The 12125-nt window shown below is 44.3% G+C and overlaps 1 protein-coding gene across 2 annotated transcripts in view; it reads left to right on the forward strand.

Moving 5' to 3' along the window:
* TMEFF2 (transmembrane protein with EGF like and two follistatin like domains 2) overlaps positions 1-12125 on the forward strand; it is a 108564-nt gene that overhangs the window by 90947 nt on the left and 5492 nt on the right. The window contains exon 8 of one of the 2 annotated variants that reach the window (XM_048952900.1): positions 11344-11500. In XM_048952900.1, the coding sequence (XP_048808857.1) occupies positions 11344-11500 (157 nt within the window). The remainder of the gene's footprint in view (positions 1-11343; positions 11501-12125) is intronic. The other variant, XM_048952901.1, reaches the window with a different exon arrangement.

Genomic DNA, 12125 nt, shown 5'->3' on the forward strand with positions numbered 1-12125 from the left:
TTAAGGCTCCCTTCCAACCCAAACCGTTCTATAGTTCTGTGGTCCACTTTGCTGAGTGGTTCCACTTCTTTTTGTTGAACACATCCACTAAAACCTGCTTCTGGTACTGGTTGTTCAAGCTGTGCAACACGCTTAGGCTTTTCCTATTTCCTCACACTCTGTGTATTAGACACTGAAACCATCAGTGACAAGAACTCGTGGCTTAGGAGAAATGGATACTGCTGATAGTGAATAAGCAATGCTGCGAGAGGTGCAGTGTTTTGCATATCTGCTCTCCTTTCTGCACTGCCTCTTTCCAGAGAGGCATTGCTCCATGTTCAGGTGGTTGGAGGTGCACATCTGGACCAGCAAGCGGGAGGAAGAGCTGCTAAAAAGAGAGCTTGGAAAAGCAGCATCCACTTGCGTAGCAAGGTGACTTCTCCCCCACCAAGGCTGTCGTGTAGCCTGTACCCATCAGCGTTAGGTTGGCGTGAAGCTGCCCTCCTGGAATGCAACAGCTGTAACCAAAATGTGCTATTATGTAAGCAGTGGCAGCGCATCTCGTAATTTAATGGGCGCTGAATTGAAATGCAGTTCTTTGCCCACTGCTGTTGTGTATTTTAGACAGCGTTACATAATGGCAAAAATATTTTTTAGGAGGGAAGGAAAAAAAAAAAAATTCAAACCTTCCCTGTGGTTTTAATCTCTCTCTTTCATCTGTGGTTTTAAGCTGTGTCAGGTGTGCATCAAAAACACCCCCTCCCTGGCGTATTTCATTTACAATTTCATTTAATAACAGAAGCATACTTCCATCTAGCTAGGATAGGAAAGGATTAAGTAAAAGAACATTGTTCTGAAATCAAGTAGCATACATCTCACCTGTCTGTGTGCTCTGCAAATGAAGTAGCCAGGGAAGGGCGTGCTGTTGGTCTATAATACTGAAACTGATAAACTGTTAGTGTTTTGTCTGGCATAATATATGCTAAACATCTTCTGGTGCAGCCTGCCTCGACTAGAGCTGCCACTGGGCTCAGACGCATCTGGCACCGCAGATTTTTTCCCTATGCTGCGTTTCAGTGATTTAAAGGGCCTTGGCTGGACAGGAGGATGTCAGCTGTTTAAAGTGCGGTTAGAAGAGGGAGTGAGATTTAAAGAGGCAGGAGGCAGAGTTCTGGCCTCGTTGAGGCTAGTGGGAGAACAGCCATTGAATTTAAATGGCTTTGTGATTTCTCTGGGCATTTTTAATCCATCTTTATTCTTATTAAATTTTCAATTTCTATAAATTGCTCTTTTTTTTTTTTTTTTTTAATCCATTCAGCTTCTCCCCCTTTGAATATTAGTGCCAGGGGCATGTGCTGAGATGAAGTACCAATCCTGCTATTTACACAAATGCTGTCCCTGCAGCTCCCTTCTGCTGCAGTTATGTAAGGCACTAATAGTGGTGTGTAAAAATAGTGAGTGCAGGTGTTTGTTTATACAAGTGACCCTCCTGATAGACTTGCATGGCAGTGCTTGTCTTTGTGACCAGCGATGAACCTCAGAACGTGAGGAAGTTCTGCTGGTCTCTATGCTAAGGAATAGCCATGTGAGGTCCTGCTCATGACATGTCTGGTCACACGTCACAGAGCATTGATGTGGAGACCGTGGTATTTCCACAGAGATTTGAATGGGAGATGGACATCCCAGGAACACAATAGCAAACTGGGGGTCAACTCCCACAGCTTGTTTTGAGCTTATTTTGGGGGCCCTTTGAGCTCCTGCAGCTGGTGGTAGGTACGCAGCATGTCTTCTAGGGGCGGGCAGCCTTCTCGCCGTATCTCAATGATAGACCTTTATCATTTGAGTAACAAAAAGATAACTTCAGTTTACATGGCAGGATTGGCCCCTTTTATTGCAAAACCAACAAGTAGAGGCTTGGGGCTTGGTCCTATTATTGTCTTCTCCTGTGATTGCGTGGTTTAGTGACAGATGAGAAATAAAGCGTATCTTTGATAAATTAGGTAGAAGAATACGGAAGTTTTTGCTGTAGTGGCCTTTCATATTGTTTTAGTGTTTTCTTTTATACTTAAAATTGAGACTAGTTAGGGATGTCTTTCTGGCTTCAGACATGGGAGAGGAAACGTATCAAACTCCTCGTTACCCAGTGGGAATTTCTAACATACAGTCTGCTAAAAACTGAACAGATGCTTAAGATCACAGCAGCTGAATGGAGCAGATACAGAAAGCAAGTTGTTGGCTGCGTGGTCTTGTTACCATCACCATTTTATGAAGCAAGAGTCGAGGGAGATGGGAGAATAGAGGCCAGCAAACTGAGGACGGTTCATCTCCCCAACATGCAGTGATCCCCATTCTCCAACATGCCAATAAAATGTTTATTTCTCCAACTAATTTGAACAGAAGCAGTGACAAGCTAGGCTGAAATCATGCTTTTTAGTCTACATTTGGCTTCTCTCTTGAATAGTCTTCAGCCATTCAGGGTCATATTCTGCTAACTAAAATAACTAAGTTTTGCACAAGGGATTTGCAAGGTACACGATTCAAGAAGCATTCAAAATAGCATGAAGAGGAGCTGGGCATTTTTGCTTCAGTCTCCTGTCTTCCTACACATCCTCGCCCATAATTCTGCAGCTCTTTATTCAGTTTCCTGGATTGATTCTCTTGGGCGGAATGTTCTTGCAAGCACGGATGTTGTGTTGAGAAAGAAAAGAGTGGATAGAAGGGGCCTGGTGGGTGTTACATGCCAGCATGGGAGCACCTTATAGATACAAGCCCCTCCAATAAGAAAAAAAATTGCCTAGAGTAATCAAAGTGGAATATAAAGTTAGTGCAAAATTAGGATTGTGGAACCTTCAGGTTGTCAAAAGTGTTGAGGGAAACACCCTACGGCCAAAATGCTGTCCTTGTCCAGTCTGTCACACAGCAGGGCTAACCTTTCCATCTGCATGCCACCCATCAAACCTCTCTGACAGGTTTGCCATTCACACTTGCTCTCAATAGTAATTTTCTGAAAGCTTTGCTCAAAGCATGCAACCGAACAGTAAATTCTAGCAGCATCGTGGTGGCAGGCCTAAAAATAAATCAGAGACCTTTTCAAGTAGCGCTTCATGCCATCCATTGATCCCAGTAGAAAACAATCCATTCAGACCTAGAGTTCCTATTGGAAGTTAGGGAACAGCCTGGTAACTGGATTAGGGTATGCTTTTATTTGCAGCAGCATCTCAGAATGAAGCTCCTGCTTTGTTTCATTGATTGTCTGCCCAATCCTTCTGTCAGTAAAAACCACTCACATCACTGAAGAGACAGGGTGAGGTTTGATGGAAAATACAACATCTTGTTGCACAGTATGTACGTGTTCTCTGAATGTAATCAGGTAAGTAGACTGGGTAGGTACACCTCTGCACAGGTGCAAAAATGTGCTTTGTTAATCTGCTGTTAAATTGCCTAAAAGCAGTTTTCAGCAATGTGTTCCTTAAAAATTGGAAGTGTCACCAATTGCGTTGTATAACCAAGATGTTATAATCACAATATAATTGTGTATAATCAATAGATATCAAGATGTTACAATCGCAATATAATCAAGAGAGTAAGGCAAAGCAGACAACCATCACAAAAGAGAATAAGTGGAAGAGCTTACCCTTGGGTTGAGCTCACCAGAAGATACCAAAAGAGGGGATCTCCAGAAGAGATCCTTCCCCTCTGGTAGCCAGCTCTTAAATAGGTCCAGGAGGGGTGGAGCCTGGCTCCACCCCTTCTGGCAGCACAGGTGAATTGCCTTCACCTGTGCTCCTCTGGCTGACTCATGGCTCACCTCAGGTGATCAATCAGAGGTTCAGGCCGTGACTCAGCAGTTCCCATACATGCGTCAATGCAAAAACTCCTGCCAGCCACCTTCACAGGTGCCGGAGCTGGAATAATAGCCTGAGGACACTGGGATTATATCTGAATTTGTGGCCTTTGAAGTACACATTAGTGGATGGATTGAAGGGGAGAGGAAAAAAATGAGTTTGACATCCATATTTCCAGAGGTGGGTCAGGAATCTTGAATTGAATTAGGATTGTAATTGTGAGGCACACGGGGTGCTACGCTGCCATTTTTCATTATTCCACCATAGGAAATCTACACCAAATGTTTGTTCACAGGTCTTACCCGATGTATCTGTTTCTTCCATCTGAACAAGGGAGCATGCTTTATCCTGTTGTGTTTATGAAATGTGTAGGCAGCTCAATTCCCACATAGTCCTTCAGTCCATACGGAAGTCCAGCTGATAAGAGCTGCGTGGCAGCCCACCAAAGCCGAGTCCCCCAAGTACGGAGAGCATTGCCTTTCCCTTCCTTCATCCCATGAAGGAAAAGGTGCATCCTTGGTGGACAGAGATACCACTATGGCAGATCCCTTTATTTCTAAAATGCACAGCATCCCAGGTCCCCTCCCCACACACCTTCCTGGTTATGGGAATTGTCATTGATCATGCTGCCATCCCCTGTGGCAGAGCTGGTTGAACAATCTTCATCTTGCACATCAATATTCTTGACACACATCTTAAAACTTTGCTCGTGCATATCCATCTACTGTTGGAAAAGCATCAAAAGGGTACAAATATCACTGTTTTTAGGGTTGTGTCAAAATTATCTATCAGGTTCCTGGTGCCTTGTCCCATTTGTCGTATTGATGCTATCTACCAAGTCAAGGGCATGAAGTTCCTTTAGAAATACATTGGCAGCTGGGTAAAACTCTATTAACCTTGGTGAAGAAGGCTGCAGCTCTGATTAAAGATGAGTTCTGGGGTTCTTGTGCCTGCTGTTACAGTCAGGAAGCGCCCATTGTCACCACCTGACAAAAGGCTGCTTACAGGAGGGTGTTCCACCTCATGTCCGCAGGATGGGATGACCTTGGGGTGGTCTTCTCACTGCCTAGGAGCTGGGATGCACTGTGAGCTGGGGACAGTTGACTGCCCGTTATCCCATTATGTGCTACAAGTAGCAGCAGCGCTCCCACACTTTCTGCTGACACCCCAGTACTGTACAGAGGAATCTCTGGCTGCGCCCTCGGCCATGCTTTGCAGGGCCTCAGAGGACTGAGGTATTAAGGGTCTGTGTTCTTCATAAGAACCATGGTGGATGCTTCTCCTTCTCAGAGATCAGGCAGCAGAGGAGCAGCTCTTTAATGCACATATAACACATTCATCTGCCTCATGCACTGAAACTGGGATGTCTCCTTCACACTGCAGGTTTTTAGAAGGCAATGTATTCAGGTTGAAACTTTGCCCACATACCATCTGCTCCTGCCTTATCTTTCTTTGACAGGAAAGCTGCATATGTAATGTCCACTTGGCTTTCGTAGTGTAATGTAAGGTTTCAGAGGTCCCAAGCAGCTCTTGCAGCAAGCTCTTGCTCTTGTTCCAAAGTGACAGATCCTCAACAAAAATCAATTCTAGCTTCATAGCTATAATGAGCTTGACCCACTGCCTATTTTTTTTTAGATTGACCACAAGTTCCATCAGATGTCTGAGGCCTATTTGCAGATATTGATGCATCCTGCAGATTGTCTCTAGCCATTGCATAGGAAACCTTAAGATCTTGCAGGTTTGCTCTCCATGCACTGTGTTTGGTACCAAGGTTGGAGTTGCAAATCAAAAGACTGGCCTGTATACACCATTGATAGCCAAGGCTGCCAAGTTATGAAAATGAGTTGTTTCAGGTTTTTTTAGTTGCTTAAGGAGGATGATGGTTATCAGAAAGCTCTTCTTTTGTGAAGGCATTGCTTTGGAGTAGCAGCAGACTCTGTTTACTCAAAGGGGGGAGGAAAAAAGTGGAACCTTCATATGCAAATGATGGCATTTGGAAATGTCATATAGCTGCATCTACATATAAATAAGCTGCTCTCTGAGCGCTGCATTAGCAAGGCTACTTTGATATAGAAAATGCATGATAGTACACAAAGCAGAAACAGCAGTACACCACTCAGTCAAGTTTGAGTTTTGTTCCTAAATCACCACTTAATGAAGTTAACTACTGTTGCTCTGTCAGTGCTCTTAGTAGCAATGCTGAGTTTGCTCTAGGGGAGACGTTTAATGTTTGTAAGTGATGCATGGGGCTGCACAGCGGGGACAAAGGTTCCAGTCCTGCACTGGAGCACTTGGAAAGTGCAAAAATTCCTCCTTCTGTGGTTTGGACCTGGGAGATAGCATGTTATGGTTCCTGTGTAATTCTGCTCTTGTCCGACTTTTGCCTCGCTCTGCAGAGTTGTCTGCAGAGATGACCCAGTTCAGTCATACAAAGAAGTAACTTCTGCCACTAAAATGCTCATAAACAGGGCTGATGTTTTCATCTCTGTTTAGCCTGATATTAAAGAGCAAATTATGAATCTCCAGCAGAGTTTTTCAGAGGGGAGGATGCATAGAGAGAAGCCGTAGTCCATTTTTTACCACCTCCAGCACTGACATTACCAAGTATTGGAGGAGAGGTGGATGGCCAGGAAGGCGAGCCATCTGCTGGGCCATCGAGGACCTTCTCACTGAAGCAGTGCAATCTGCTCTGCCCATGCTGTGCCACGGGTGATGGATGCAGCCTTTGCCTTCAGGCATGCAGCCTAATTGGAGGGAGCCTTACAAATCTCCACACTGACACCAACTTTTTTTCCCAACAGAATTACAATAATGATAATGTTAACTCATCCTCTTAAGGGCTCTGTCATGAGCTGCCTAAGGAGATCACAGAGGAGGATAAAAACCACTGTTTTTATTCCTTTACGGGCCCAGCTGCTCTCTTGGTTAGTGAGCAGGGAGGGAGCAGCTCCATTGGGCCAGTGTTGCCTCTCTTCTGCAGGGAGACCTGAGTGACAGGGGCATCAATGGCAAGCCAGAAACTGGCTGAGTTAGCAAACCGAGGGATTTAATCTATTCCAGGAATGGTGTTAACGCAGATTTATTCAATCCTGGTACAAAAGAAGAAAGCACAAACTGTCAGGTCCCTTCTACCCAGGGCTTTGATGCATCTACAATAAGGCCTCACGCTATTACATTTCACCCATAGAAATGATTGCAGATCCTGAGACCTGCCCTCACAGTGATGGTCTTTAAGAAGTCTAGTTTATTCCCAGAAGCATGGGGAAGTGCCTTGAGGACAGCCCACACAGAGACAATATGGGGAGCTGAAGGCCTCCTCAGTTTTGCAGTGAAAACCTAAGAGGCCCCAGTGGTGGGCAGCGTGCACCCAACTGGGAACCATGCAGTGATGAACCCAAGTGTGGATGTGTTTTGTCACCTCTCCTTCAGCAAGAGGTTTTGTACAGGAAAAAGATGAACGGGTTGCCTGATGTCAAGCAGTCTTTTCCAATAGGGAAGAACCATCCACAGGTGCTGCTAGTAGAAGTACTCTTGCATTTCAGAAGTTCAGAGTTAGCTCTGACGTATATAGCTGACTGGCTTAAAATATTACATTGTCCATTTGATTTCTGGGGGCTATTAGTGTCTTAATTCATTCACTTCTGTAATAAATGATGGCAGCATTTTGAATAATTACAATACACTGCTGCAAAAGAGAGGACACAATATTTTTTTTCAAGTATATTAGAACATCCTACCATCATCTCAAATGTAAAAAGCACTAGATTATTTTTAAAAAGGGAAGTGGATGTTAGCTTATTCCAGGAAAGTCATTTGCATGGGGACATTTAAAATTAATAAATTACTGTGTCAAGCAAGTCTATTTTGTGCCTGAGAAAAGAAGTGAATGTAATTTAATTCATAAGGATCCATTTCTTTTTTCCTCTTGTTGAAGTAGCTAATGTAGAGATGGTATTTTTGTGCACTTTGTGTAGGAGGATTAGCCTGAAATGCATACTTGGGTGGCTGCAGGATGCATGTAGCTGAGGGTTACAGCATACTGGTGCCAGCCATCATCATCTGACATCTGGTGTCCCTCCTCCACGGGCTTCCAAGGGGAGTGGGCTGGTGAATCCCCTTTAGAGTGGCAGTGAGTACTTCCTCCACAGTTTCCAGTCCAACGCCTGCCTACCGAAACAGCAGTTGTCAGGCAGATTCTTTCACGTATTTTCTTCTTTGTGAAGAGACAATATTCACAAGATCTCCAGCAACAAGGTGTTAAGAACGAAGTACTTTGTCAAGATAATTAATAGGTCAGAGCAGAGCAGCTGCCAGTGAGGAAGTAAGGCTGTGCTGGCAGACTGCAGAGCCAGGATTTGTCAGGATGCTTCTTCATTGCTAGTGAGGAGGAAGCCTGCTGACGACCCTCTCCCTCAGAGTTGGTGTGTGTCCTCAGTTCCTGTTAGGAGGGGGAAGGTGCCAAAAACCCTGCTAAAGCAGTTTTGAACTTTCAGTTATGACACCATTTCTACTTCATTCCTCCTGACTTTGCAGTAGCGTATTGAAATTTCTGCATGTAGTGCAAGCGTTGCTGGGTTGAGGTAATTTGCTTTTCTCTTAAAAAGAGTAGCAGATGAGGTCCATGTCCTGTCCCTTGGTTTATCCACAGGATAAGGTCTCCCATTCCCAGCCAGTCTCTCTCACAAACCTCAGGGCATCCTTCTGTGGACCTTTATTTAGATTACAGGTAAGAATAGTCTCACCAACATGATCAGTCAGATCAGAAGAGCTTTGTTAAGTAAGTTCCCAGTGCTGTGCTTTGCAGCATCCTCGTGGGAGGGCTGCCAAGGGTGTAGGAAAGGGGAACAGATTTCCAAAAAGGGTTGGGAAGGTTAAGGATGTATTTTTGACACAAAAATTCCTTCCCACCCTATATAAATCCCTTGAAAATGTGACATGAAAAGAGTCAGTACCTCAGTATCATTGAGAGCTTTTGGCTGCCAGTGTGACTGACCTCAGTATTATTAAAAGATTTAAATTATTAAGTCAGTTCTCCATAACTGCTGTCTTCAATGAGGTAGGTGTCAAAATAGCTTTCACTGCACATCATTCACCATCTCCTCTTTCATTTGATAAAATTTATGTATTTGCGGGACTTTCCTCTCCGCAGCATTGACTGTACACAAGGCATTAGCACCACACTTCAGCCAATATTTTAACATATGGATGTGACCTATCCATTATTATACCCATACGCACTATAAATACTAAGATGAGGATTGACAGACTGTGGCCCTGCACTTGGCTTGCCTGAAGTCACCTGGAATTCCCCGTTTCAGCCAGGCTCAATGAACAACAGAACAATAGGATTAATAGCCCTGCGGAACTGATTGTTAAGTGCCTGGCAGTCAGCTGTTGGACATAAGAATCCTAGTTTTGACTAGATTTTAATCTCTCTTTTTCCCAGTGGATTGCAGGAATTTAGGCCTGAAAGGAATTTTTAGTGCACTTCAAGCAGTATTTCATGTGATCTTCATTAAGGGCATTAATGGGTTTAATTCCCCTTTGCCAGAGGTGCTACTCAAGATGCTCCATGCCTCTGCTTTGCTGAAGAATGGGAAATGCCTTGTTTTTGTTGCTTGCAGAGTCAGGTCGCAACTGGACAGGCGGCTTCATGGTTTGAGTTTTAGCCTTCACTGAGACCCTAGCTGAGAATCGTCTTGGAGCTCTTTTCAGCTTCCAAGAGCCTTGAAGAAAAGACGTATGGTTAAGCTGGAAGTTAAAAGTATATCTGAAATAATTCTTCCAACTTTTTTATTAAAGGGAGAACAGGAACAGACACATAAATTAAGGAATTTAGACAAGATAGCTTTAAATAATTAGTTTAACTTTTCAAAGGATAATCCATCAGGAGAATGAAGACCAGTCCCAGTGGGGAAACTTCAGGCCCCAGCTTCCTACCCCAGCAAAAGAGCTTAGCATCTCCCTGCCATCCACAGAAAGGCCGGAGAGCAACGTGCAACCAGAAGGAGACTTCTAGCAAGAAGACGATAAGCGGCTTCAGTATATACAAAGCAGCATCTGGCCTCAATGTGTTTAAAAATAATCTGTTTTGACTAGTGAATCCTACATGATAGGCTATCATGTCATGTTCTGGCAGTAACAAAAGATGTGCACAATATGAAATGTCATGTTAGGCTAAAGATGCGGAAAAAAAAAAAAGCGGCAGAAATGCACAAGATGTTGGTTTCATCAAGCTGGCATTTTCTGTCAGAGAAACGCTCCGAGTGAAAAGTTTCTGAATACTGTTCATCTGAAGGGTGAGGATGTATTTGTTTTTAAAACAAAAACGAGAAGCAGTGTGAGGACAGTGGCAGGAATTACATTTGTCCGCAAATAGGAAAGTGATGGAGTCAGTCCAGGTTTTTCATTAGGCTTTACATCTCTCTGTCCCAAACTCTTGTCTGGCTGAGCTAAACTATGCTTTTATTGCGGTCTGCCTAGTGAGTGACTGAAATGGCAGATCAAATGAATTCTTGTGTTTCTGTCCCCTCTCTGCCTTTAAGTTCAGTTTCTCTCTGTTTTAGAAGGGTCAGCAGTCAAAATGGGGCACTGCAGACAACTCGTGGCTGAATGTGGTGTATATTTACCATGCACTTGAGGTTTAATTACAAGTTCTTCAAGATTCTAGATTTGTGTAAAAGTATGCTGGGGAATCTTCTAAAGGAAATTGTTCCTACCTATTCGGTTGCTGGAGAAGGAAAAATCATTCCTCTCTTCTTCAGCCTACATGCGATGGAAGCATCTGCATTCCCATCAGTTCCTAGCACATTAGTCTGCCCTGAAAATGACAATTTCTCTCACCACTGATGTGTGCCTTAAGAAATCAAATGGCGCCTTACTGTTTTAATAGTGCTGCTGGCTGATTTGAGAGAGGAGGGATCTTCACAATGGATCCCAAGCACATTGGGATCTCCTGTGTGCACCAGGCAGGTCCATTGGTGGCTGGCATGTGTTGCATTTGGTGATATCAACCTCGTGGAAACCTGGCTGTATGGCCTGTTCTCCTGTAAGCCAGTGCAAGGATACGAATTGCATTTCCTCTAGAAATTAAGTGCTGTTGATTCTGTTTATGACTCTATAGGCCATGCTTTTGTGTTTGCTGTAGGTTTCTTCTTCAAGTTCAGAGAAAACAACTAGGGCTGTGAGATAAGGCTCGCTTCCTCCTTTCTCTTCATCTCTAATCTCTTCATCTCTCCCAAAGAAGAGGGTTTAGTGCTTGATCCTGAAATGTCCTAAAAGTCCTAGAGATGAAAGAGCCGGCAGTGCTCTAAAGGGATGTGAAGGCTGCCCTGTCATTCATGTTTTCTGGGAGCTTGTTCCTGTCTGTCTTAACACAAGGGCAGCACAGCCTCCTTTATTAGTGCAAGTTGTCAGAAATTTTTGAAACTCTCCTTGGACAGCGGCGAAAGGAAGACATTCTTTCTGAAGCTCTGAACTCTGTCCTTTCTGTGTTGAATTCTTCCCCTTTCCCATGCAGCCAGGTTAACGCTGCCTCCACCTGTGTCCACAGAGAATGCCAACAAACTGGAAGAGAGCGCTCGAGGGATCTACATCCCCTGTCCAGAGCACTACAACGGCTTCTGCATGCACGGCAAGTGCGAGCACTCCACCAACATGCTGGAGCCATCCTGCAGGTAACCCTTTGCCTACCAAGGAGGGAAGGCTGCTTGCATACAAATCTTGACTTAGCTTCTCTAGAGTCAGTGTATTCTGTATGGGAAGTGGAGGTAACCAGGCCCTTTGTGCCACAAAACCCATTAGACTTTAATTATTTAACAACGTCTGTGGTATCTGTGGCAAAATGGTATTGAGTCATGCACAGTTGCTGGTGAAAACACTCAGTAACCTTCAGTTGTATGTAACTAATTTTGTAAAAGCGCTTCACAAAGTGCACAGGCGGCTGCTAGGTAGCCCCCGCAGTCCAGAGGAGCAGATTGCTGGGGATTTGAGTGGGAACAGGGTGAGAGATAATGGGAAGGGCGCTGCCTGTTCCCCAGAGTCAGAGGGAAGTGTCGGGCGGCCCGGGGCGGATGGTTGCAGCACCAACAGAGGGCTTTTTATAGCATCCAGACAAAATGTAAATGCTGTATCCGCTTGCAGGAACATCTAATCACATTTCATATGGAACTCGAATGATTGCTTATCACCTCCTTAAGGGTAATCTGCATAAGGAGCCATGACTAGGGCTTTCAGCCCTCCCTCATCTCCCCAAAGAAAGAGAGAAGTCTAAAATACCATGTGCAAGTACAAAATGGATTC

Source organism: Lagopus muta, chromosome 8, assembly GCF_023343835.1.
Source record: "Lagopus muta isolate bLagMut1 chromosome 8, bLagMut1 primary, whole genome shotgun sequence".
NCBI lineage: Eukaryota > Metazoa > Chordata > Aves > Galliformes > Phasianidae > Lagopus > Lagopus muta.